This window comes from Leptodactylus fuscus, chromosome 11, assembly GCF_031893055.1.
Source record: "Leptodactylus fuscus isolate aLepFus1 chromosome 11, aLepFus1.hap2, whole genome shotgun sequence".
In the NCBI taxonomy this organism is placed as follows: domain Eukaryota; kingdom Metazoa; phylum Chordata; class Amphibia; order Anura; family Leptodactylidae; genus Leptodactylus; species Leptodactylus fuscus.
Genome location: NC_134275.1, coordinates 85064799 through 85092504, shown reverse-complemented (window position 1 = coordinate 85092504; position 27706 = coordinate 85064799). Strand labels below are relative to the sequence as shown.

Here is a 27706-nt window from a genome sequence, read left to right as displayed (position 1 = left end):
AGGAGAGAGCGTGGAAGAGAACGCCAATGTGGTGGTACGTCTTCTCATTCGACGACCGGAATGTTTTGGCCCAGCTCTAAGAGGAGAGGGAGGTAATGGGCTGCTTGGTGCTATTGAAGACGCCATCAAGATCTCTGAAGACCCTGCTAGAGATGGTCCCACTGTCAAAAAGGACCGTCGTAGGGAAATGTGAGTGAGGAAGATGCTTTATTTCTATAAACCGGTCTATATACCAGTGGCACCACCACTTTTCCTCCCAACCCTATCACTCATTCCTTCCATGATTGTCTATTCTTCAGTAATATTGGGTGGTTATTCCATTTATCTATTTCTAGGTATTGTGGGGAGGAAGTTCATGAAGAAAATCGTGTCCACCTCGGTAATGCCATCATGTCCTTCTACGCAGCTCTTATTGATTTGTTGGGTCGTTGTGCTCCAGAAATGCACGTGAGTAAAAGAAACCTATGAAAAGTTATTTTTACCATGTCCTCGTTGGGGTTTTTGTCCATTTTTGTTGTTTCATTTATGGCTTGTTTTTCATATTTTCGTTGTCTACTTGGTTTTAAGAAATGTTTTTGAAAAGTCCACCCAAAATTTCATATTAGAGCCAGACATCGCCTACATAACTATCACCAAACCCTGATGAAATAGCAACCAAAATATTTCCACAGTGACATCTCTCCGAAAGTCTAGATCTTTGAGAAAACCACTTCTTTAGCCAAACCACATTTTCTGTGATGGATTTTCAGTTTTCCATGCTCACCATCATATATGAGAAGTCCACCTCTCTAGAAGACCATATTTTGCTATTTTCAGTGGTCGTCTCAATGAGGCTTCACTATATAGAACTGCTAAATAAAACTTAATAGTCAGAATGATGGCACTATAACACACTACCTTCTACGTCAGCTGGTTACTCAATGTCCAGTCTAGTTCCATGGTGTGCAGTTTATAACTGGATTATGTCTCCTTATATTCCTCCAGTTGATCCAAGCTGGAAAAGGTGAAGCCTTGAGAATCCGAGCCATCCTTCGATCTTTGGTGCCCCTTGATGACTTGGTTGGAGTTATTAGCCTACCCCTTCAGATACCGGCGTTTGGAAAGGGTAAGAATCTTTAGGACTTGAAGTGGACTAATGCTTGTGTAGGACATGGACATCTAAGATGGTACCATAAATGAATTTTATTATCTCTTTTTGCCAGATGGAAATATCATTGAGCCAAAAATGTCTGCTAGCTTTGTGCCGGACCACAAGGCACCAATGGTTCTTTTCTTGGACCGTGTCTACGGCATTGAGAATCAGGATTTCCTTTTGGAAGTTCTAGAAGTTGGTTTCTTACCAGATATGAGAGCCACGGCATCTCTGGACACTGTAAGTACATTGTAACATTCCGACCTACGGCGCTCTCTTTGGTCCAACCTATAGAAAGGTGTGGCGCTGTTTCAGAAAAAAGTCAGTTATGTCTTTCTAATCTTGTACAACCCCTTTAATTTACTTAAACTCTTAATCCTTCAGTTCTTGGACATTATTCCATATGTTCTCTCTTCCTTGAACCACAGGCTGCGTTCAGCACTACAGAGATGGCCTTGGCCTTAAACCGATACCTGTGTTTGGCGGTTCTTCCTCTAATTACCAAATGTGCTCCTCTGTTTGCCGGCACTGAGCACCGCGCTATAATGGTGGACTCCATGTTGCATACGATTTACCGATTATCCCGTGGACGTTCTCTTACCAAAGCCCAAAGAGATGTTATTGAGGAATGTCTAATGGCACTGTGCAGGTAAAGAACTCGTAGTCCCTTCTCCAAGACCTTGGACAATTGATGTATTCCTGAACTCTGGTATACGATCACGCCTAGGTCTAGTCTGTTATCTCTTCTCCAGCAGCATGTTGTTGCGCTCCCGTTACGTTTCATGGCCCAGTCTACATTTCTTATCGGTTTTTTTTTACATGTGTCAACTATTTGCCCAATTTTCATAATTGTAACCCTGCCTCTCTGTGTCTAGATATCTCCGTCCATCAATGTTGCAGCATCTGTTGAGAAGGCTGGTCTTTGACGTTCCAATTCTTAATGAGTTTGCCAAAATGCCATTGAAGGTGAGTTCATTCTGTAAGGAGGTTCTCCTCCTTGGACAATCCCTACTACTTAGAATTGTCCGCTATAGCCAAGAAATAAACATTCTGAACATTAGACTCTACTTTTATGAAAATGGGTTTTCCAAATTGGGCAACCTCCACCGAACTTCAAATCATTGGATTTAACATGAAAAATACTTTGTTTTTGCAAAAATATTTACCCTCCCTCCATAGACAGTAACCATTTCTTTCCATTAAAGCTCCTCACTAACCACTATGAACGTTGCTGGAAATACTACTGTCTCCCAACGGGATGGGCCAACTATGGCGTGTCCTCTGAAGAGGAGCTTCATCTGACAAGGAAACTTTTCTGGGGCATATTTGAGTCTCTCGCTCATAAGGTAACTCCTTTTTATTTCTTTTCTATCTCAACTATAACATTGTTTTTCCGATTTTTGGTAAATTTGGAATTCTTCCTTGACAGAAATTTGATGCTGAGCTCTATAAGATCACCATGCCATGTCTATGTGCCATTGCTGGGGCCATACCGCCTGACTATGTGGATGCCAGCTACTCTTCAAAGACCGAGAAGAAGGCGTCAGTGGACGCCGAAGGAAACTTTGACCCCAAGCCTGTGGAGACCCTAAAGTGAGCATTCTTGTACATTTATGACATACCTGACGTGGAAATTAATATGACATGACGATAAAATGGAGATTGCCCCATGAACATAACCATATCTAAATCTAAAGACAATTAAAACTTCAACATGGTTACAAATATAATTACAAATTTTGCAGAATTCACCATCTCAGTGGTGGCCTCTGTTGTCTTGATCAGTTACCAATGGATAGGACCATGAATAAAGGATGTTTCTATGGTCTGGACTAGATCAGACACCCAGCTAAGGTCCCTTGTATAAGATTTATGTACAAACATGTATTTTCTATCTCAGTGTGATCATCCCTGAAAAACTTGACGGTTTTATCAATAAATACGCCGAGTACACCCATGACAAGTGGGCTTTTGAGAAGGTAAGGAGATCTTCCTTGCATTTGATGATATGGGTTATTGGTTACCAATCGCTCATCCGTGGTCAATCTTTTATCTGGTTTCAGATACAAAATAACTGGTCCTATGGAGAGCAAGTGGATGAAGAAGCCAAAACACATCCCATGTTGCGCCCCTACAAAACCTTTTCTGAAAAGGTAGGACAAAAATTTCTAAAAATTGTATAGTATGATTTGCTCTGGTTATAAAAGCAGATCAATGGGTTTTACTTTTTGACATCATTTTCCTGTAAAGGACAAGGAGATCTACCGCTGGCCTATCAAGGAGTCACTGAAAGCCATGATAGCCTGGGAATGGTTGGTTGAAAAGGCGAGAGAAGGAGAAGAGGACAGGACTGAGAAGAAGACTAAAACACGAAAGATCTCTCAAACTGCCCAGGTAAGAACCAACTATCTATCTATCTATCTATCTATCTATCTATCTATCTATCTATCTATCTATCTCCTATCTATCTATCTATCTATCTCCTATCTATCTATCTATCTATCTATCTCCTATCTATCTATCTATCTATCTATCCTTTGGATATAGAGGAACATTATTTGACCATTCTTCTTTCCATACTACCCAGCAAACCTACGATCCTACAGTCCAAACGTTTAGCCCAACTCCCATGGACCTTACTGGGATCACCTTGTCTCGAGAGCTTCAGGTAGGGACATCATTTTATAACTCTATTTCCACTTGACGTAACCAACTGATCAGAGATTACGTAAATATGGAATACATCGATGATGTTTGTGACCCGAGAGACACAATGTAGACACTTTAAAAAATTTGTCGAAGATTAATCTTTAATTCCTATTCCTGTTTTAGTCAATGGCTGAGCAACTGGCAGAAAATTATCACAACACGTGGGGCCGTAAGAAGAAGCACGAGCTGGAGGCAAAAGGTAAAGCCTTCGTTAGGAAGTGTTATGTTGTGTCCATCCATCCAACTTCGCATGCAATGCCGTTGTCCTGGCCAATGGTCTTCAACAGAATTTTCCATCTTCACTTCTACTCTTATCTAGGTCATGTTTGATGTCATCTAACTCAAGTTGTTGTCAATGATATTGGTTTTCAGGTGGAGGAACCCATCCCTTACTTGTACCCTATGATACACTGACTGCCAAAGAGAAAGCTCGCGACAGGGAGAAAGCGCAGGAACTTCTGAAATTCCTCCAACTTAATGGCTATGCAGTGACCAGGTTGGTGCGAAGGACTTGTTGATGGGATGACGTTTGTCTAACATTAATATCGTGGAGTGGATGACCATGGTGACCAACTTCTTATCACTTTCAGGGGGCTGAAGGACATGGAGTTAGACACGTCCTCTATTGAAAAACGTTTCGCTTATGGCTTCCTACAGAAACTTCTGAAGCTAATGGACACGGCCCAGGAGTTTATAGCACACTTGGGTATGTTCTTGGAAGCAACTTGTCTCATGTCCTAGAATATTATCATATCCACAAGCCAAGAGTTGTAAGATGTTGTATTTGAAAAAATTGCAGAAGTAGTCAAGTAACGTCTAGTAACTTTTTGGTGTGTCCTATTAGTCGTAACCTTGACGTTGAGTTTGGCGCCTTCTTTCTGTTTTGTAATTTTTAGAGGCTGTTGTGAGCAGCGGCCGAACGGAGAAGTCACCTCATGAGCGGGAAATCAAGTTCTTTGCCAAGGTATGTAAAAAAAATTCTCCCCTGCCTAGGTCTAGCAAGTAAAAACCGAAATAACCTCAATGGCGAGTAGAAAAGCAATAAGTTATTTCCAACAGTTACCAAAATTTACAACACTCCTTTAGAAATAAAGAAGAGCCAAGATTTTAGTAGTTGGTTTAGAGTGATGACATGAATCCATTGCTAGTGGGTGGAGTATGTTGAAGGACCATGAAGTCATCCAACTGATTGCTTGACAGAGGTTCCTAACGCAGATCCTTAAATGTAGATGTTACAGAACCTGGTCTTCTTAAGATAATGGGAAGATGGCTCTGCCTGAATAACGTCAGCCACAACTCACATCCCGCCATCTTTCTGCTCTACAGATCCTTCTTCCACTTATCAACCAATACTTCAAGAACCATTGCCTCTACTTCTTATCTACGCCAGCCAAGGTCCTGGGCAGTGGTGGACATGCATCCAACAAAGAGAAGGAGATGATTGCTAGGTTAGTGCTTAAAGCGATTGACTCCTAGGGCAAGCCAGTATATCCTATTTGGGTAGGGCGCACCTGCGTACAAGTTGTTGGGTTGTGCAGTATCGAATGGTGAAGCCAACGAGATTGACCAAAAATAAGATATTTTAATTGCATGCACATATGAATTCCTCTAAGTAGATGTCTATAGTATAGTTTAATGTGATATAGGAGTCCCCATTGTGGTATAGAACTGTGTATCCTGTGCATTAGACTCACTTTCACTGTCTCTCCTCCTCCTTCCCCTTGTACCTGCCTCTCTCACCCTTCTTAGCCTATTCTGTAAGATGGCTGCTCTGGTACGGCACCGCGTGTCTTTGTTCGGTAAGCAGTGAGATATTGCTGCTGTGAAGATCTCCTCATTCCACTAATCTTTTCTGCATGAGCTGACCCCATACTGACTGCTCCCAAAATCTACTGGATCCACGTGTTTTCTCCTCTGGATTTGTGGTGTGGAAGGGGTCTATGTTTGCGTTTTGCTTAGGTCCAGTTAAGGGATGTGTGACTTTCTATTAAATGAGTGTCTCCCAATATTCCCTCAGGAACGGATGCTCCAGCCGTTGTCAACTGCCTTCATATCTTGGCACGCTCTCTGGATGCCAGGTAACCAGGTCGTTCCATATCTCGTCTCTTTCTCTCCTTGCAAATGTCGTCTGTCACGTAAGAACACGTCTCCCAATTACCCTTCCTTACAGGACAGTGATGAAGTCTGGCCCAGAGATAGTCAAGGCTGGTTTACGTTCCTTCTTTGAGGGTGCGTCTGAAGACATAGAGAAGATGGTTGAGAACCTCAAACTTGGAAAGGTTTCTCAGTCCCGCACTCAGGTCAAGGGCGTGGGCCAGAATATCAGTTACACGACGGTGGCCCTTTTGCCCGTTCTGACCTCGCTATTTGAGCACATTGCCCAACATCAATTTGGAGATGATGTTATATGTAAGTTTCAGGTTTGGATGTTGGGAAGGGTCATCAAAAAGTTCACCAATGTCAAACAATAGGAATGGAGCAAACAAACCTCAAATAGTGTTCCAGCCTCATATGTATCTTCTACATAAAACTACACATAGATCGAGAACCTCAATAGATGGTATTTTATATTGACAGATCTCTTCATTATTCATTGCAATCCATGACATGTTCCATATAGTAATATCACACCGCTGACATGTTGTCTTCTTCTGTCACCTCAGTGGATGACGTACAAGTCTCCTGCTACAGAACGTTGTGCAGTATCTACTCTCTAGGAACCACTAAGAACCCCTATGTTGAAAAGTAAGGACGTTCTCCATGGTGTGTATGTTATACTTCAGTAGACGAGAAAACTCTTACAGGTGAAATTTGTGTATATTGTTAGGCAACGTCCAGCTCTGGGAGAGTGTTTGGCCAGACTCGCTGCCGCAATGCCCGTGGCTTTCTTGGAACCCCACTTGAATGAGTACAACATCTACTCTGTTTATACCACCAAATCTCCTCGGGAACGTGCCAGTAAGTAGAAGGCAAAGACACACAAGATCACCAATTCCTACTCATTCCATTTCTACACATTTTCTGAATCCTCGTTTTTTACTCTCCACCTAGTCTTGGGTCTTCCCAATTCTGTTGAGGAAATGTGTCCAGACATCCCTGACCTGCAGACATTGACGAAGGAAATATCGATGCTGGCAGAATCTGGTGCACGGTATACCGAGATGCCGCATGTCATTGAAGTAACATTGCCTATGTTGTGTAATTACCTTCCACGTTGGTGGGAAAGAGGACCAGAGAACATCCCAGATGACTCTTCACCTTGTTGTACAAGCGTCACCTCTGAACACCTCAATGCCCTTCTGGGAAACATCCTCCGAATTGTTGTCAACAACCTTGGTATAGATGAGGCCTCATGGATGAAGAGACTTGCAGGTATCTTGGAAGGCTTGTATTGTGTAAGGTAGCCATATTCGATTCCCGGGGAACTGGCCAACCATCTAATATGTATGAGGGTCTCTTAACTTTTTCTTGATGGTAGATGTCAGGTGGAAAGAACGTTGGTTTATTTCACCATTGAGAACACCTAAACTCTCAATTGATCCAACAGTGCCCATATATCGGGGAAGTCTAGAGGGATATCTATGGTTTACGACCACTTCAACATTGTAATGTATATACAATTTGTCTTCACCAGTGTTTGCCCAGCCCATAGTGAGCAAGGCTAAGCCTGAGCTTCTACGATCTCATTTCATTCCCACCATGGAAAAATTGAAAAAACGGGCAGGCAAGGTTGTGGCAGAAGAAGAGCAGCTAAGGTTGGAGGCCAAGAGCGAGTCTGAAGATTCAGAGAGTCTGATTCGCGATGAGTTCTCTGTTTTATGCCGGGACCTCTACGCTCTATATCCTCTACTTATCCGTTATGTGGACAACAACAGGTAGAGTAATCAGCCATTGAGACCAACTACATAACCGTGATACCAACCTATTCTATGGTGACTTTGAGTAATAATAACATTGGGTGGATCCATCATTGACTTTACAAAGATATGATTTTTTTTTTAACTTTAGGGCAAATTGGCTGACAGTGCCCAACTGTGACGCAGAAGAGCTTTTCCGCATGGTTGGTGAAGTGTTCATCTTCTGGTCTAAGTCTCATGTAAGTTCTAGATAATACTACGAGTACAGGGCTGGTTTTATGGCATTCTTGCTTGGCCGACAGCTATTCCTCTTCTCTGTGACCACACAGGTCACACTCCAGGGCTATGTAAAAGTTAATCTTGCCTTCCTTAAATCTGATCCATCACATCTGGATTCATATAGTCCATCCTATAAGACGTCCATCAAATAAGACATACATGGAATGTCCTACAAAGCTCTAGAACCCATTTTCTTCTTGAGACTACCATTAACTTTCTGATATATATTTTTTTCCCCTTCACTTCTAGAACTTTAAACGAGAGGAACAGAATTTTGTGGTCCAGAACGAAATCAATAACATGTCCTTCCTCACCGCAGACAGCAAAAGCAAGATGTCCAAGGTGGGTAGACCATTAAAAACATCTCCATACAGTTCCTTGGTGACATCTTAAAATACAGATGCAGTCTTCTGAGATAGTGAATCTCGTCCTCTGTCGTGACCAGGTCCAATTTTTCTCCATATTTTTTAAGGATGAGTAAAAACCAAACCCCTAAGTAGACATTAAATATATGGTGGCAACTCAAGTTATGTCCATAAGTTCTTCCTAGCATGAAGGGATCAGCAACCAACAATGGACAAGTTGACAATCAAGCTATGTTCTCGACTGGCCACCAAGTGTTGGTATAGTTTTTGGTGTTACTGGTCATTTTCGAGCTTCTTATGGCATTTTCTTTGCAATTTCTTTAGTATTGTGTCCATATGACTTCCCGAATCATCGTAATTTTGCCATTTTTTTTGCTTATTAGATGTTTTTCATTTCCAGTTTTTATTCTGTAACAAACTTATATGTTTCTCTCTTTGTTCCCTTGTTAGTCTGGAGACAGCCAGGTCAGCAGTCAACCTCTTTTCTTGTGGTGGGGCTGCTGCATTGTTGCCCTCTGCCTGTGTGGGAAGCATGGCTACTTCCGTCTGTCTGTCCTGCTTTCACTTGTTTATCACTTCCGTCAATGACGTGCTCTGTAAGACTGCACGGTGTTGGCTGGTCCTTGCATCGGCGGCTACACTTTCTGCAGTCTTACGAGTACTTAGCTCGAGCAACTAGTTCATTGGTCCTAGAGGAATACTTAAAGGACTCCTTTCACTTTACTGCCTCAAAGTTCTTGTAGGATATTCGGCAAATATTGTAGGAACAACCCAGGGTACCCCGCTGTAAGTCCTGGCCCACACAAAGAGTCCATCATGGCTTCCTCCACTTTCTGAACCCATAAATTCTGTTTACTAGGTTGCTTTAGAGGAATTGGGGAAGACCATAAGTTAGTCATACAGAGATATGCTCGTTCGGTGGACAGTTGTCCCTCTCGAGTCTTCCATACACATGTGCACATAGTTCAGACAATCATACGTGTAGAGTGGAATAAGCTGCTGTCAGATACTTCTGCTGGTGACATCTCCTTTGAGAACAAAGGATCAAATATATGTTGAATTCCACCATACCCAACCCCTCGTTCCCCTGATTTCCTCAAGGGATAGTTGGGACACCATGATGCACATTAGGTTTTAGCTGGTCCCACTAAAAATTGGCCACTTTAGCTCCCACAAACATTTAGACCTGACATTTTTCCTTCCTAAGACTAAGCCTGAATACTTAGTCTTTTCAGGTTGCCTACTCTATACCAAAGAACGAACATCATCCTTGGACCAGTTGACCAACTCTTGTCACCAACATGGCAGTGGTTGTGAAGAGGAAGAACTTGATTAGGTTCCACCTCCTCAACCGAATGGGTTAGGCCACATCTACCCAGGCCTCATAGTCTATTCATAGTCCATAGTCCATTGATCAGAAGTGAGAATTAACAAACCAGATAAAGTCCGAGACACCTGGTGATCGCAGTCATGTTTCGTGAAGAAAGTGAAAGGAGGTCAGATAGATAGATGATTTTGCATGTTCTCCGCAGCCACTCCCGATACTGGGATGGTTGTGTGTTTTCTTCTGCCTGAGCAACACATGGCACGTGATATGTGTTGGCAGAGAGTGAGGGCACAGATGTGGGTGACAACTGGGGTGCAGGAAGGCTGCACCCTTCCAAAATGTGCTGTTTTCACTTGCTTTTTTTGTGATCTTCTGTGGCTGCCTTGGAGGGTGATGTTTCTCTGTGGAATTCTTCAGAAATTGTCTATTGCTTTTCATTCTCTGCAATGCAAATCCTGCAAGAGATAGAGACGCGGTCTGCTGTCACGTCCATTGACATGGACATCTGTTGGATAATCTAGTCTATACAAAAAGACTGATAATGGATGGACAACAGCAACAAATGTCCTATCCAACAACAATCCTTCTGTTGCTTGTGCTAGGTTCATGCCTGTATTGGGTTTCCGTTCTTTGGGTCCTCTTGGAAACCCATGGCTCCCATAGACTATAATGGGTTCCCTTGGGTTGATGCCCAAAAATACAGCGATAAAAGCCTTGCAAGACTTTTCTCTCTGCATTTTTCTAGCGGATGCGGCAATGCAATCCCTGAGCTGAGATCGGGCACAGGTGCGAACCAAGCCTTACTTATTGTGATACAAGACAGCAAGGTTATGTTAGCAGGGCAGATATCTCACAAGTGCAATAATAATAGTTCAGACTTAGTAAACTGGAGCTGCTAAGGATATTTAATGTACTGGGGATGTTAATCCCAAATGCAAGAATCCAAGGTGCTTTGTACACCACACACCATAGGAAATAACAATATGGCTGCATGTTACTAGGCCATACAGAAGTTTGTACCCCCCCCTCTGACATCACTCAGTGCTCCATAGCTATTGGCCAAGGAGGAAACTTAAAGAGGTCTTGCTTATACCTCCAGACAGTACTAGTAGTATCTACAGGTCTGTGATGGAGTTGAGCCTAGAAGGAGTCCATCAGGTGGTCCTTTATACTGGAACCAGTATACTGGTTTACTTATCCATACTGCAGAAACATGACAAACATGGAAGCACGCCGGTTACGACACACATAGACAACACTCTTAAACACTTACATGAGCGAGCGGACAGCCCTTCCGGTCACACTCATGGTCTAGACCTCCAACTCCATGACTTAGTGGCCAGAATGTCGCAGACTGACTAAACCAGTAGAACTCCAAACACAAAGTCCACTCTTTATACAATGTGTTTTTGCCCCACATCCAGAACTAAGTCACTCCAGGGACGTCTTCAAGAAGTTTAGCCCATAGCTGCAGAGGGTGATGCCAGAGGATCGGGCGTTGGTTTGACAACTTCTGCTGCTTGGCCCAGTAATAGGCAGCAATAGTTGTTTGCCTGTAGTATTAAAGGGGTTGTCCAATATAACCCATTTTTGGCCAGAAAATCAGTGAAAGTGAAAAAGAAAACAAACCTACTCACCTGTCCCTGGTGCTCTGGTGTCTCTCACCATGGTCCGGTCCTGCCGCTCCTGGGTCTTATTTTGGTGGAATTCCTCTCCACTCCTTACACTGATGAGGCTGCAAGGATTTCTGCCAAAACAAGACCCGGGACCAGCAGGACCCAACCAAGGTGGGAGACATTGGAGAACCGGGGAGAGGTAAGTATAGGTTTTCATGGACAACCCCTTTAAGGTCATAGAGTATACATATCCCCATTGAGAGTGCCCAAAGTACCTTCATTTTACTAATTATTTTAATAGTGTAACAATTTCCCTGCTGTCTCACTTGTGATACGATTTTAATAGGGCTCCTTGTTCTCCTACAGACTACTCTAAAATTGCATATATGAGTCTAAGGAATGATAACTGCCTCCAAAACGGACTATGTAGACTGCATGGCAATGAAATGTGATAGTACAAAGTAAGAAATGATGTCAAATTGCGTAGGGTTTGGCATTAGCTGACAGAGGAGGATGCATAGGATAGTCCCCTATGTATCTGGGTTGTGTCCAGTGTTTATTTCCAATAGGATATCCGTATCTGCATTGGGTTTGCCATTGATATATCTTCTGATTGTTTCTTGTGTATTCATCTATTGTCACGTCTCCTGAAACTTCACGTCCTCTTCCATTCTCCTTGTTACCTCCTGTCAACCATGAAGTGCTATGTTCTTAATGGGCATCCACCATCTTCGTGTCCTCCATGTTTATGTCTTTGTAACTTTACGTCTTCTTAAACAGTCATCATTCCAAGTTTCTGTTCCGTTTCTATGTACATTCTTGTGTCTTTGAGTTTTCTCTCCATCGTCCCCATAAATTTCTTGTCTCCAGTAACAACAAAACCAGTTTATTGTCTTTGACAGATACATTGCCCTTGGAGACACTTTACAACTCCTCGAGGTTTCCTTTTGGTTAATGGGTCTTTCTTTCTCCGTTTTACATCACACCGGGGAGATCCATGAGCCTTAGGACAATGGAAAGAGGAATCGCGCCCTCACATTCTCTTATGAATTGTTTCCTTTGTCTCCGAAATTTGTTTCTCCATTTGATCCAAAAAGACATATTGGGAAAACTGATTCACCAAAAATTATCTATACTGGAGGGCCGTAAAACATCAAAATTTCATTGACTCTTCCAAAAAACGTATTGATACCTATGGAATGTATCTGTATGCTTCTTCGTTCCTTATATCATCCATCCTCCTCCTCCATCCTTCATACCATTATACTCACCCACATCTGTGCATTTCCTTCTCAGATTAAGGAGTTCTCCGGCAGTTCAGTATTACATTTCTCCGTAGATTACATTGTAACATACGTGTTATGGCGCACCCAGATATTCTATAGATTCCTTCTACGAGCGTCCACCTAATGCATCCAGTGCAGGTGGTCACACATGCTCAGTAGTTCATTCCCACCACCCCAAAATCTCCCCGACACACGTAGCAGAGTAATTCCTTCTTTTTTGCATGCCATCATTTAGGATTGAGTATATTAGTATATCCTTTCGATCGCCAGCACTGGACTCCATAGGTGGACATTCTGAGAGGGGGTGCCATAACAAAACTGTAACACCAATATCTAGTCTCTGGATTGTCTTCTAGACCTGATTCCACGTGAAGAATTGTTCTGTTTTTGGTTATCTGAGTAATGTAATACTAACACAGGGACAACTCTTTTATCTACATTCATCTTGTTGGCTAAACATCCATTTTATCGTGTTGTACAATCCATCGTACCTTGTTCTTCGACTCTTCTATAGAGCACCATCCATCAATGTGTAGCCTACATATGATAAGACCAGTATACATTATATGTGCACCCTCATTTCTAGACTTATAAAGAAAATTTGAAGATAAAATTCCTATTTTTGGCCACAAATGGTGCGAAAAAGTGGAAGTTCCACCCAATAGTATAGCTATAGGAGGATGTTGACGAATATCTTCTCGTAGACTGAATGAAGCTCTCAGTAATATCCCCATTGTTGTAACCATAATGGAGGCCAAATTGGATTTTGTTATTTGTCGTCCATGGACACAAAGATCCTAGAAGGTTGAAGTCTCCTTGGGTGATGCTTGTTGGTGGGCAATGGTTTTTTGCTGGAACTTGGCACTTGGCATAAAATATCTTGTATGAGTAGCTTTAGATATTGGCTGAAGGAACACTTGGCAGATTGTGGCTCGTTGGCTGGATGGATGAGATGTTGATGCCTTTTGTGACTGATCCGTGAAGGTGTTTGATGTTCCTTCACTTCCACACTTGGGCTGCATGCACGGCATAGGTCCAGTCATGTCTTCATGACTACATGATCTAACTTTCCATTCCCCTCTAGTCTGGTGGCTCTGACCAGGAACGCACAAAGAAGAAACGTCGTGGAGATCGGTACTCTGTTCAGACATCTCTTATCGTGGCCACCCTTAAGAAGATGCTTCCAATTGGGTTGAACATGTGTTCACCGACTGACCAAGAGTTGATCACTTTAGCCAAGACGCGTTACTCTCTGGTGGGTGTGATCTTGGAAAAAATTCTCTATTGCTGCCCATCCTCGTTCTTTCCGTTGACCTTTGTCAACCATTGTCCTTATTTTACAATTTCTCTACAGAAAGACACAGATGAAGAAGTGAGGGAATTCTTGCAGAATAACCTTCACCTACAGGGCAAGGTAAGTGAGTCTTAATGTACATTGTATGATCTAAAATGCATGTACTTATAGCTTTCTTGTTCCCATCTGAGTCTTCTCCAATTTCCCCCACAGTTCAGGGCATTGCAAGGCTTAGCATTTGTGCAACCTACGTGTTCAGACGTGGTCCAGTAGGTGGTAGAGACCACCATCACCTTCAAAGCAGCTTCAGGACAGAGATATTGGATTTCATAGCTTATAACTACTCGTGAAGACCAAGGGCCGAGGGTGCTGTGACACCCCAGGCCCAGGAGCTTTAGGGGTGTCACAGGGGTGTATTTTCCCAGTATAAGGAGGCCAGTACTATAAACGGTATCATCATTGGGTGCCTGGTACAAATTTTGCATTGGGTCCAAGAGTTTCCTGTTTTGCTTCCCATGTCCAGATCCCCAACCGCCCTGCAACGTAGACTACAAAGGCTTAGACTTAGTTCACACGGGGGGCGGTAGGGCGGATTTTGGCACCGAGAGTGACGCAGGGAGCCGCGTCACTTTCGGGTCAAAACCTTGTCGTGGCTTCCGACAGTCGCAGCTTCCCCCTCCGAAGCAGGCTCAAATGAATGGGCCGACATCGGAGGTTGCTGCCGCCAGGTGGACGCCATGCTCGACGAGCCGCGGAAGCCGCCTGAAGAAAGGGCAGCCCGCTTCAGTAGCCTGTCGGTCTACATAGACCACCATTTTGAGTGGGCGGATTATGACATGGATTATGCACCATAATCCACCCCCTTAGAGGCCGTGTGAACGAGCCCTTAGGGGCAACATTTCCAGCAAAGAAGACACCTGCGACTAGTGGTTGGTGAACAAAGAAGTTTTGGGGTTGTATAACCTAGCTGAATTGTTGCGCCAAGAGTCCTATGACCCTTTAGCTTGGAGATCTTCTCCTCTAGGGGCATTACATCTACGGGGAATACCCCCAGTGATATCGTGCCATGCAGAAGCATACTATGGTGGCGCATGCGCTGACTGTGTCTCCATGCTTTGAGGCCTTCTTATGTTATCTCTTCCCTTTATTCAGTGTGAGAATTCTTCCTCAATGCGTTGGCAAATGGCCCTTTACAACAAAATGTCGGGTAAAGCAGAAGACTCCAATAACCCTGAGAAGATTGTGAAGCGTGTGCAGGAGGTCTCGGCCGTCCTCTACCATCTGGAACTGGTGAGCATCTTCCAGTCTTTACTTTAGTGCTTGTCCTATCCTTCTTCTTCTTGGCTTGTGGGTCATCTTCAGTGTCTCTCGTCTTCATTGACATGTCTCACGACCTTCTATCCACCAGACTGAGCATCCATTCAAATCCAAGAAAGCCGTATGGCACAAGCTTCTGTCCAAGCAGCGTCGTCGTGCTGTGGTGGCGTGCTTCAGGATGACTCCGCTATACAATCTCCCCAGGTGAAGAATCAAACTGCCCCACCACTAGAGGGAGCCTAGGAGCGTACTGCCTATACATTCACCCAAATAATAGCACAGTATACAGAAAACTCCTTGGCTCCATATAGTGGTGGCTGCAGACTCAACGACTGAAGTTCTGGCATTGTTGTATACATGGCAGCCGACATGACATTATTACATATTGTATTTCTATTTTGCAGACACCGCGCCTGTAACATGTTCCTCGAAGCTTACAAACACTCCTGGATTATGAGCGAGGCTCACGACTTCGAGGACAGAATGATCGACGACCTGGCTGTGAGTAGAATAATAGAGGACCAGAGATGATAAATGACCACTCGTATCAAATACCAGACAAGGTTCCCATAAGATGTAATGGCGCACCAGGACCTTATAAAAAATCAATAACCCAAGAGAAGCCACAATTACCAAAATTATCTATCTATCTATCTATCTATCTATCTATCTATCTATCTATCTATCTATCTATCTATCTATCTATCTATCTACAGTGTTGGCCAAAAGTATTGCCCCCCCCTGCGATTCTGTCAGATAATCCTCGGTGTCCCCCAGATAATGATTATAAGCACAAACTCTTTGGTAATATCTTCATTTACTTTGCTTGCAATGAAAAAACACAAAAGAGAATGAAAAAAAAGTCACATCATTGATCATTTTACACAAAACTCCAAAACTGGTGCGGACAGAAGTATTGGCGCCCTCAGCCTAATACCTGGTAGCACAACCTTTAGACACAATAACTGCGCACAACCGCTTCCGCTAACCAGCAATGAGTTTCTTACAAGGCTCTGCTGGAATCTTAGACCCTTCTTCTTTGGCAAACTCCAGCCTGGCTTCTGTCTGTGGGTAAGAAGTGGGGTCTTCCGGGGTCTCCTACCATACAGTCCCTTCTCATTCAGACGCTGACACTGGATAGTACGGGGTGACACTGTTGTACCCTCGGACTGCAGGGCAGCTTGGACTTGTTTGGATGTTAGTCGAGGTTCTTTATCCGCCATCCGCACAATCTTGCGGTGAAATCTCTCGTCCATCTTTCTTCTGCGTCCACATCTAGGGAGGTTAGCCACAGGGCCACGGGCTTTACACTTCTTGATGACACTGCGCACAGTAGACACAGGAACATTCAGGGCTTTGGAGATGGACTTGTAGCCTTGAGATTGCTCATGCTTCCTCACAATTTTGCTTCTCAAGTCCTCAGACAGTTCTTTGGTCTTCTTTCTTTTCTCCATGCGCAATGTGGTCACACAAGGACACAGGACAGAGGTGGAGTCAACTTTAATCCATTTGAACTGGCTGCAAGTGTGATTTAGATATTGCCACCACCTGTTAGGTGCCTCAGGTAAGTAACAGGTGCTGTTAATTACACAAATTAGAGAAGCATCACATAATTTTTTCAAACAGTGCCAATACTTTTGTCCACCCCCTTTATGTTTGCTGTGGAATTATATCCAATTTGGCTTTTTGACAATTCTTTTTGTGGTTTTTCCATTGAAGACAAATTAAATGAAGATAATACCAAAGAATTTGTGATTGCAATCATTATCTGGAAGAACACGGAGTATTATCTGACAGACTTGCAGGGTGCCAATACTTTTGGCCAACACTGTATCTATGATTTTATTGTATTATTGAATTTCACTCTTCTCATTGGTTTGACAATTGCTCAGAAATCTGGTGAGACAGAAGAAGAAGAAGAGGAAGAAGAAGAGAAGAAGCCGGACCCGCTGCACCAGCTCATCCTTCATTTCAGTAGGACAGCTTTGACGGAGAAGACGTGAGTATAGTGATGGGAGTCTGGACATAATATGGTCGTCTAATGGAATTAGAACATGAAATATCCTAAACTGACCCTGTCTACTATTCTACCACAGAAAACTGGAGGAAGATTACTTATACATGGCCTACGCAGATATCATGGCAAAGGTAACCTGTCAAAATTGTTTCTTTCTAAGGGTCAGTTTAATTTACTTTATAATGTATTGTAAGTGGAGCAAGAAAGTATAGAAGGACAAAATAGCAGAAACCTCCACTTATCTCCAGTAATTCCCACGTGAGAAATGGAAAATTGAAATTCTTCTAAGCTCTGACACCCCAACTATCTACAATGGGGTAGCTGTATTGCCTTAAAGTGCTGGGATCCTGGATTTCAACGAAACCAAGAGCAACATCTGCATAGTTTGCATTTTCTCCCTGTGTTTGTGCCTGGAATAGAGGACAGCATAGCGGTGTTGGTGTCTATCTGCAGGGCTGGGGTGATATGCTGGTTCTGGTGACAGTAACCTATCTATCTGCAGGGCTGGGGTGATATGCTGGTTCTGGTGACAGTAACCTATCTATCTGCAGGGCTGGGGTGATATGCTGGTTCTGGTGACAGTAACCTATCTATCTGCAGGGCTGGGGTGATATGCTGGTTCTGGTGACAGTAACCTATCTATCTGCAGGGCTGGGGTGATATGCTGGGTCTGGTGACAGTAACCTATCTATCTGCAGGGCTGGGGTGATATGCTAGGTCTGGTGACAGTAACCTATCTATCTGCAGGGCTGGGGTGATATGCTGGGTCTGGTGACAGTAACCTATCTATCTGCAGGGCTGCGGTGATATGCTGGTTCTGGTGACAGTAACCTATCTATCTGCAGGGCTGGGGTGATATGCTGGTTCTGGTGACAGTAACCTATCTATCTGCAGGGCTGGGGTGATATGCTGGTTCTGGTGACAGTAACATATCTATCTGCAGGGCTGGGGTGATATGCTGGGTCTGGTGACAGTAACCTATCTATCTGCAGGGCTGGGGTGATATGCTGGTTCTGGTGACAGTAACCTATCTATCTGCAGGGCTGGGGTGATATGCTGGTACTGGTGACAGTAACCTATCTATCTGCAGGGCTGGGGTGATATGCTGGTTCTGGTGACAGTAACCTATCTATCTGCAGGGCTGGGGTGATATGCTGGTTCTGGTGACAGTAACCTATCTATCTGCAGGGCTGGGGTGATATGCTGGTTCTGGTGACAGTAACCTATCTATTTGCAGGGCTGGGGTGATATGCTGGATCTGGTGACAGTAACCTATCTATCTGCAGGGCTGGGGTGATATGCTGGTTCTGGTGACAGTAACCTATCTATCTGCAGGGCTGGGGTGATATGCTGGTTCTGGTGACAGTAACCTATCTATCTGCAGGGCTGGGGTGATATGCTGGTTCTGGTGACAGTAACCTATCTATTTGCAGGGCTGGGGTGATATGCTGGATCTGGTGACAGTAACCTATCTATCTGCAGGGCTGGGGTGATATGCTGGTTCTGGTGACAGTAACCTATCTATCTGCAGGGCTGGGGTGATATGCTGGTTCTGGTGACAGTAACCTATCTATCTGCAGGGCTGGGGTGATATGCTGGTTCTGGTGACAGTAACCTATCTATTTGCAGGGCTGGGGTGATATGCTGGTTCTGGTGACAGTAACCTATCTATCTGCAGGGCTGGGGTGATATGCTGGTTCTGGTGACAGTAACCTATCTATCTGCAGGGCTGGGGTGATATGCTGGTTCTGGTGACAGTAACCTATCTATCTGCAGGGCTGGGGTGATATGCTGGTTCTGGTGACAGTAACCTATCTATCTGCAGGGCTGGGGTGATATGCTGGTACTGGTGACAGTAACCTATCTATCTGCAGGGCTGGGGTGATATGCTGGTTCTGGTGACAGTAACCTATCTATCTGCAGGGCTGGGGTGATATGCTGGTTCTGGTGACAGTAACCTATCTATCTGCAGGGCTGGGGTGATATGCTGGTTCTGGTGACAGTAACCTATCTATTTGCAGGGCTGGGGTGATATGCTGGATCTGGTGACAGTAACCTATCTATCTGCAGGGCTGGGGCGATATGCTGGTTCTGGTGACAGTAACCTATCTATCTGCAGGGCTGGGGTGATATGCTGGTTCTGGTGACAGTAACCTATCTATCTGCAGGGCTGGGGTGATATGCTGGTTCTGGTGACAGTAACCTATCTATCTGCAGGGCTGGGGTGATATGCTGGTTCTGGTGACAATAACCTATCTATCTGCAGGGCTGGGGTGATATGCTGGTACTGGTGACAGTAACCTATCTATCTGCAGGACTGGGGTGATATGCTGGGTCTGGTGACAGTAACCTATCTATCTGCAGGACTGGGGTGATATGCTGGTTCTGGTGACAGTAACCTATCTATCTGCAGGGCTGGGGTGATATGCTGGGTCTGGTGACAGTAACCTATCTATCTGCAGGGCTGGGGCGATATGCTGGTTCTGGTGACAGTAACCTATCTATCTGCAGGACTGGGGTGATATGCTGGGTCTGGTGACAGTAACCTATCCATCTGCAGGACTGGGGTGATATGCTGGGTCTGGTGACAGTAACCTATCTATCTGCAGGGCTGGGGTGATATGCTAGTTCTGGTGACAGTAACCTATCTATCTGCAGGGCTGGGGCGATATGCTGGTTCTGGTGACAGTAACCTATCTATCTGCAGGGCTGGGGTGATATGCTGGTTCTGGTGACAGTAACCTATCTATCTGCAGGGCTGGGGCGATATGCTGGTTCTTGTGACAGTAACCTATCTATCTGCAGGACTGGGGTGATATGCTGGGTCTGGTGACAGTAACCTATCTATCTGCAGGGCTGGGGCGATATGCTGGTTCTGGTGACAGTAACCTATCTATCTGCAGGGCTGGGATGATATTCTGGTTCTGGTGACAGTAACCTATCTATCTGCAGGGCTGGGGTGATATGCTGGTTCTGGCGACACTAACCTATCTATCTGCAGGGCTGGGGTGATATGCTGGTTCTGGTGATAGTAACCTATCTATCTGCAGGACTGGGGTGACAGTAACCTATCTATCTGCAGGACTGGGGTGATATGCTGGTTCTGGTGACAGTAACCTATCTATCTGCAGGACTGGGGTGATATGCTGGGTCTGGTGACAGTAACCTATCTATCTGCAGGGCTGGGGCGATATGCTGGTTCTGGTGACAGTAACCTATCTATCTGCAGGGCTGGGGCGATATGCTGGTTCTGGTGACAGTAACCTATCTATCTGCAGGGCTGGGGTGATATGCTGGTTCTGGTGACAGTAACCTATCTATCTGCAGGGCTGGGGTGATATGCTAGTTCTGGTGACAGTAACCTATCTATCTGTAGGGCTGGGGTGATATGCTGGTTCTGGTGACAGTAACCTATCTATCTGCAGGGCTGGGGTGATATGCTGGCTCTGCTGACAGTAACCTATCTATCTGCAGGGCTGGGGTGATATGCTGGTTCTGGTGACAGTAACCTATCTATCTGCAGGGCTGGGGTGATATGCTGGTTCTGGTGACAGTAACCTATCTATCTGCAGGGCTGGAGTGATATGCTGGTTCTGGTGACAGTAACCTATCTATCTGCAGGGCTGGGGTGATATGCTGGTTCTGGTGACAGTAACCTATCTATCTGCAGGGCTGGGGTGATATGCTGGTTCTGGTGACAGTAACCTATCTATCTGCAGGGCTGGGGTGATATACTGGTTCTGGTGACAGTAACCTATCTATCTGCAGGGCTGGAGTGATATGCTGGTTCTGGTGACAGTAACCTATCTATCTGCAGGGTCTGGTTGGTGTGCTGGACTCCGGTGACACTCCACTTGTCAAAATCTTCAGGCTCGCACTATTATTCCCATCATTTTTATGGTCTTCATAAGATTTTGTTTCCTTCTATATGATATGTTCTCCTGACCCTTTGGCCACCGATAGATGATTTACGCAGGGGTTCTTCTGTTTCCAGACTTCTCTCTCTCAGTGATATATATGATATATCTGTAATCTATGTATTTTCTTGCAGAGTTGTCACATGGAAGAGGAAGGTGAAGAAGAAGCCGTTGCTGGTGATGAAGAAGAAGCTGAACTCTCATTTGAGGTATTCCTTGAATATCAATATAATGTATAGTTCTTAAAGGAATATTCTTAATTTTGTGGACCCTTCGACCCAACTCCCTGGGCTGACCCACATTGTTCCTCTTCCATTCGTAGGAGAAAGAGATGGAGAAGCAGAAGCTTTTGTACCAGCAGTCCCGTCTCCATAACCGCGGCGCCGCAGAGATGGTCTTGCAGATGATCAGTGCATGTAAAGGTGTGCAACGAGTAAAAGATTATCTCTATCTATACCCCGGTCTTCTGTATTTTTGGTCAAGTCCTTATCTCTTTCAACCTATGTAGGTGAACCTGGAGCTATGGTCTCCTCTACCCTCAAGCTTGGAATTTCTATCCTGAACGGGGGTAACTGTGAGGTTCAGCAGGTAGGAGATGCATCGACGTGTTGCCACATAATAACCAATGTGTTCCGTAATATTAGTGGATACATAGTGAAGAATGACTATAGACCCCTGGAATTATTCGGATAAGTTGGATTGTAAATTTCTAGCTATTAATTTTTTATATATTTTTTTTCTATAGAAAATGTTGGATTACCTAAAGGAGAAGCGAGAGGTTGGCTTTTTCCAGAGTGTCCAGGCCCTGATGCAGACCTGTAGGTGCGGAGCTTTCTGTTCACTGCTTACTGTCTAGAGATTCTCAACAGGGGTGACTTGGAAACCCACCACGACACTCTGGTTGGTTCGATGACCATAGGCCTTCATTCCATATAGTGTGCACTCCGACACTCTGGTTGGGTCGATGACCATAGGCCTTCATTCCATATAGTGTGCGCTCCGACACTCTGGTTGGGTCGATGACCGTAGGCTTCATTCCATTTAGTGTGCACTCCGACACTCTGGTTGGGTCGATGACCACAGGCCTTCATTCCATATTGTGTGCACTCCAACACTCTGGTTGGGTCGATGACCGTAGGCCTTCATTCCATATTGTGTGCACTCCGACACTCTGGTTGGGTCGATGACCGTAGGCCTTCATTCCATATTGTGTGCACTCCGACACTCTGGTTGGGTCGATGACCGTAGGCCTTCATTCCATTTAGTGTGCACTCCGACACTCTGGTTGGGTCGATGACTGTAGGCCTTCATTCCATATAGTGTGCACTCCGACACTCTGGTTGGGTCGATGACCGTAGGCCTTCATTCCATATTGTGTGCACTCCAACACTCTGGTTGGGTCGATGACCGTAGGCCTTCATTCCATATTGTGTGCACTCCGACACTCTGGTTGGGTCGATGACCATAGGCCTTCATTCCATATTGCGTGCACTCCGACACTCTGGTTGGGTCGATGACCGTAGGCCTTCATTCCATATTGTGTGCACTCCAACACTCTGGTTGGGTCGATGACCGTAGGCCTTCATTCCATATTGTGTGCACTCCGACACTCTGGTTGGGTCGATAACCATAGGCCTTCATTCCATATTGCGTGCACTCCGACACTCTGGTTGGGTCGATGACCATAGGCCTTCATTCCATATTGTGTGCACTCTGACACTCTGGTTGGGTCAATGACCGTAGGGCTTCATTCCATATTGTGTGCACTCCGACTTTCTAGTGCTATCTATAGGACGTTACCTTCTAATGTCCTCAATGTCCAACCCTTACCATATGATTTTGGGCACCATTTGCTGCATGCTCAGCCATCTTGAACCCACCACCAACCACCTTCTCTGAACCAAGATCTATAGAGATCTTCGAGTATATGTAAAGTAATACCCAAGCCTTTAAGAAGGGAGTACTTGTATGCAACCCCATTGGTACATGTGTCTTCTTTTACTGTAGTGTCCTGGACCTGAATGCTTTTGAGCGGCAGAATAAAGCCGAAGGACTTGGTATGGTAACAGAAGAGGGAACAAGTGAGTAATATCACAAATCCCAAATGTTGTTCAACCTTGTATGATGGAACTTTTATGATACATAAGTAAAACCAAGGACTTAAAGGGGTTGTGCCCCTGTCCTGTGGATAAGGGATAAGTTTATGATCATGGGGGTCCAACCATGAAACCCCAGTGATCAGAAGAACAGAAAACTGAAAGTCCCCCTTAAGCCTCCATGTATATGGAGGTCCTGTGTACTTGCATTTACTTCTTTGGGGCTGTGGGCAGTGCTGGAGATTGCAATCCCAACAACCCCAAATAAGTGAATGGAGCACTGGTGATGCTCCATTCACAGGAAAGCTTTAGGGGAATTTTCAGACCCACATTCTTCTGATCGCTGGAGGGCCAGGTGGTCCAACCTTCGGTGATCAGACACTTATCTTCTGTCCTATAATGGCACGATCCCTTTAACTCATTCATCCACCTGGTAGACAATTTTATGGTATTATTTTTTTAGAAAATACATGGAGATTCAACTGTATCCAAAATTTGCCCATCAACAGGAGTTCTGGCCCCGCTGACTACAGAGCGGTGGAAAATATATTAGGTCTGGCATTTCCTAGTAGAGGTCCCGACTGACATGAGGCATTCCTGAATTACCAAGAAGCTCTGACCTAGTAATAAATGAGTTGCACTATGGATGGAAATCTAGGTTAGATGGAACTGGCGTAGATCTCCTATATAACACAAACCAATTTTCTGATATGGGTTATAATTAATAGGCAGGACCGACATTGTGGTGCATCTTTGGAGCAAAAAAGGCTGTGCACCCAAGAAGTGCCTCATTAATACCCGTACATGCCAGAAAACTGGAATAGATAAATTCCCCCCAGTGTCTTTGAATGAGAAAAAAAACAAAAGACCCAAAGAAAACCAAAAGATAAAGTGAACATATATCTCCATTGTAAGATGTTCTGCTTGCTTGGTGGTCATCATCAATCTTGAGGATTTTACATAAAGTCTTACATAAAAATAAGTTTTAATGTTCATGATAATGATGATTTGAAGGATTGCTCTAGGAAAGACTATAATACGCCATATAAAGGATCCTCGGGGGCGGTACATACCATAGATATTGTCTAATTAGTGTTCCGTGAATCCTTCCCTATGTTACGCCTTATATAGTATCCTCAGGGGTAGTACATAACATAGCTATCCTCTGATTGGTGTTCCTTGAATCCCTCCCTATGTTATGCCTTATATAGGATCCTTGGGGCGGTACATAACACAGATACTCTCTGAGTAGTGTTTCTTGAATCCCTATGTAATGCCTTATAAAGAATCCTTGAGGTCTGTACATAACATAGATAGTGACTGATTTGTGTTCCTTGAATTTCTTCCTATTTATGCCTTATATAGGATCCTTGGGGGCGGTACATAACTTAGATATCCTCTGATTGGTGTTCCTTGAATCTCTCCCTATGTTGTGCCTTATATAGGATCCTCAGGGGCGGTACATAACATAGATAATGTCTCATTGGTGTTCCTTGAATCCTTTGGTTATGCTTTGTCATTTCAAGCCCTGTACTAGGCATAACAAATCTGATCCTAGGACACTATGTACACTGCAAGTTGACCATGCTTCTCTTTTCTGTAAATGTAATTTTACTGAATGTTTTTCTTTGTAATTTTTGTTTTTTATCCTTTGATATAATTATTACAGAATCTTTGTTATCTTGCTGTAGAGTTCCCAGATCTATTTATCCCTATATATGCAAATATTTAATGTTTGGTCACAAATCATGCTGCTAAAAATTTCTGGTTTGGCCACGCCCATGCTCGGTGAGGACGCCCCCCCTTTTGGGTTACGTCACGCACACTTTTTGTGATATTGATACTAAAATGTGCCTGTCCTGTCCCTGTTTGTGATGTCACAGGCACAAAACTGTCCCACGTCATGTATTAAATTACAGAGAGCCTGACACATATGGGAGCATTCTGACGACTCCGGAGATTTGATAGTTTTTACAGGAATCCTCAAGAAACTGCATCTTATTTCGGGATCCTCCTGGATGTACCAGGAGAGTTAGGAGATTCCACTGACAATAAGTTGATCATAAAGTTCTCTGATCCCCAGTGATCCTTGGGGAAACTAGTAGGTGTTCAAATTCTCTGCAGCGCCATCACAGGTGAATGTAGGCATTACACAATGTCAGGTCAATGGGTTATTTGTGTAGTGTACAACTAGATGAGTCCTCCAGAATGAGGAGTCCTCCATTTTCTGGCTTCATTCTGGCCAAGAGATGAGGAGTGGACAAACCCTTTAAGTTTGGCTGAAGCTGGACAACCCATCGAGTAGGTCGCTCTATTGTATTTGTCTCCATTTCTTGAATCAAACACTGTTGTATTTGGCTACATCAGACATGTAAGGGTCAATAACCTGGTTTTTATCCATATCTGGCCTATGTTCTCCAACCCATCTCTATCCTCATCACGTCATCTCTATACACGAGACATAATCCGTTCTGTATTACAAGCTGTGTTTCTCTCTCTTTCTGTTTCCGTTGTTGGGGTCGGGTGGGGGACGTTGTTATATTCTTGACACCATCTAATTAATGAGTTTGATATAATGATAATCACATTTTCCTTCCTGTTCCCTGACATGGTTGTGTTCCCCTCCTTTTCCCGCCTGCCTCTCTCATTCCCTGACCTCCTTGGTTCCCAGTCATCAACCGTGAACAGGGTAAATGTTCATTTAAACCACGTTTCACCGATGCTTCGACTAACCGCTCACAGCCGCTCCTCCCCTTCCCTTTTCTTCTATTGGCTAAACCCAACCTTATAAATTTTATTTCCTTGTCTGCAAACAGACAATTTTTCCCATGTGTGTACAGTCCGCATGTCTGCAGAGGAGATTGACTTGGAGATCGTGAGAGACAATGTGTCATCTGCAGTATGAACCGAAATAGTGCATTATTTTCACCACTGGGATCCTTCAATAGGTGACACTCTACTGATTCTGTTGCACTTGGAATTTTTTCTCTAGCCCTCACCATTCCTGAGCAATTGGTGCTGTTAGTTTCACCACCCAATACGTTATTTAGGCACTCTACTGTCAGGTGGGCGGTCCTGGACTGGAACAGACAGCCATGGACCGCCTACCTGACAGTAGAGAGAACAGTTGTGTCAAAGATAACAGCACTGATTGCTTAGGAATGGTATGGGCAAGAGAATAATTCCAACTAACGCTAGGAATCACTCAATATCACCGATATGTAACCCGCGATCCTATTGATGATACAGATGATTGGGTTGAGTCAGCTCAGTGAAGTCCATCACTACTAATTTCCTTAATTTCCTCTCACTCTCCTTACTAACAAGTTTCTCATACCTCCAAGCCTCAGATGGTAGACCTGGTTTCCAGGTACGGTCCTAGAAGCCTAGAACATCACATATTGGTAGACGTTGACCCCAGTTGTGTTTGAAACGATGTCCTAAGATCAAAGGTTGTCCTGGTGAGACCTTCAGTGATCAGGTCTCACCTGCATTTCCTTGCAGTGCCACCAGTGGTGATATAAAGTATTACACAGTGTCCACTGAAATCAACAGGAGGTGTAAACTAATAGTTCAATGTGTATAGTGACCACCAAATTAAAGGTATGTTCTTCATAGACATTGTCATCTCCCAAGGGTATCACCTATCTTCGGTTACAATGAACTTAGCAACAGAGGAAGCCCAAACTATTCCGCACTGCCCCAACCCATATGGAAAGGACTTGTATAGGACCCCTTTGTACCTCAATGGTTGTAGAGTTGCATGGGCCAAGAGAAGAACTCTCAGCAATGGAAAAAAAATTGGAAATTTTTAGTGCAGAACATTGTGGTACCTAGGGTAAGGTTATCTGAGGTCTCCCGTCTCACCACACCCGATAAACCTCTAACTGCACGAGCTCTGGACTTGCTGGTTTGTAGTGGATTGAGTTTGGGAACGAACTAACGTTGACTCTCGGAGTGGCGCTTGATCTATAACACACCTACCATGTTTCTGCATCCGTACTACTGTTATTCTTCTACCTTCTCGCTGTCGATCTGTCGATCTCTACCCTCCTTATTTATGTCTTACTAACCACCATCTTGGTCTTTCTTCTATCCTTCTATCCTTCTTATTCCTTCGTCTTACTTTCCTTCGTCTCGCTCTTGGTCTTTCTCTTTCATTGATTCCATCCTCTCTCTTCCATTACACGTTCTACCTTTCTTCTCCTTTCTCTACACATTTGGAGCCTTTCTGTCTCTGACTGATACTGAATATATCAATGGCTTTCTAACATTACTGTTTTGGTGATTGTTGCGGCTTTTAGGAGAAAAAGTCATGGCGGACGACCAGTTCACCCAAGATCTATTCCGCTTCCTGCAGCTCCTTTGTGAGGGACACAACAATGGTAGGACAGAGAATACTTGCACTTATGGAATATCATTTGTAGAGCTCTAGAGCGTTGGCCGTACAACTTTTTGTCTGTTTTGGATGTTGCTGATGTGTCCTTTCTCACC

At 44.2% G+C, this 27706-nt stretch overlaps 1 protein-coding gene across 4 annotated transcripts in view; it reads left to right on the top strand.

Moving 5' to 3' along the window:
• Window positions 1–27706, top strand: part of RYR1 (ryanodine receptor 1) — a 92751-nt gene that overhangs the window by 48863 nt on the left and 16182 nt on the right. For 2 of the 4 annotated variants that reach the window (XM_075260850.1, XM_075260847.1), the window contains exons 44-84: window positions 3–189; window positions 336–447; window positions 985–1105; window positions 1203–1372; window positions 1561–1781; window positions 2008–2098; window positions 2338–2478; window positions 2562–2725; window positions 3033–3111; window positions 3196–3285; window positions 3383–3526; window positions 3720–3800; window positions 3965–4040; window positions 4214–4337; window positions 4432–4547; window positions 4738–4805; window positions 5168–5289; window positions 5591–5640; window positions 5859–5919; window positions 6012–6250; window positions 6505–6586; window positions 6669–6799; window positions 6893–7213; window positions 7476–7716; window positions 7850–7937; window positions 8227–8319; window positions 8793–8807; window positions 13656–13826; window positions 13926–13985; window positions 15018–15155; window positions 15274–15386; window positions 15587–15683; window positions 17075–17181; window positions 17279–17330; window positions 21251–21325; window positions 21439–21538; window positions 21625–21704; window positions 21862–21938; window positions 23124–23197; window positions 25884–25901; window positions 27517–27597. In XM_075260850.1, the coding sequence (XP_075116951.1) occupies window positions 3–189; window positions 336–447; window positions 985–1105; window positions 1203–1372; window positions 1561–1781; window positions 2008–2098; window positions 2338–2478; window positions 2562–2725; window positions 3033–3111; window positions 3196–3285; window positions 3383–3526; window positions 3720–3800; window positions 3965–4040; window positions 4214–4337; window positions 4432–4547; window positions 4738–4805; window positions 5168–5289; window positions 5591–5640; window positions 5859–5919; window positions 6012–6250; window positions 6505–6586; window positions 6669–6799; window positions 6893–7213; window positions 7476–7716; window positions 7850–7937; window positions 8227–8319; window positions 8793–8807; window positions 13656–13826; window positions 13926–13985; window positions 15018–15155; window positions 15274–15386; window positions 15587–15683; window positions 17075–17181; window positions 17279–17330; window positions 21251–21325; window positions 21439–21538; window positions 21625–21704; window positions 21862–21938; window positions 23124–23197; window positions 25884–25901; window positions 27517–27597 (4671 nt within the window). The remainder of the gene's footprint in view (window positions 1–2; window positions 190–335; window positions 448–984; window positions 1106–1202; window positions 1373–1560; window positions 1782–2007; window positions 2099–2337; window positions 2479–2561; window positions 2726–3032; window positions 3112–3195; window positions 3286–3382; window positions 3527–3719; window positions 3801–3964; window positions 4041–4213; window positions 4338–4431; window positions 4548–4737; window positions 4806–5167; window positions 5290–5590; window positions 5641–5858; window positions 5920–6011; window positions 6251–6504; window positions 6587–6668; window positions 6800–6892; window positions 7214–7475; window positions 7717–7849; window positions 7938–8226; window positions 8320–8792; window positions 8808–13655; window positions 13827–13925; window positions 13986–15017; window positions 15156–15273; window positions 15387–15586; window positions 15684–17074; window positions 17182–17278; window positions 17331–21250; window positions 21326–21438; window positions 21539–21624; window positions 21705–21861; window positions 21939–23123; window positions 23198–25883; window positions 25902–27516; window positions 27598–27706) is intronic. The other 2 variants (XM_075260851.1, XM_075260849.1) reach the window with 1 other exon arrangement.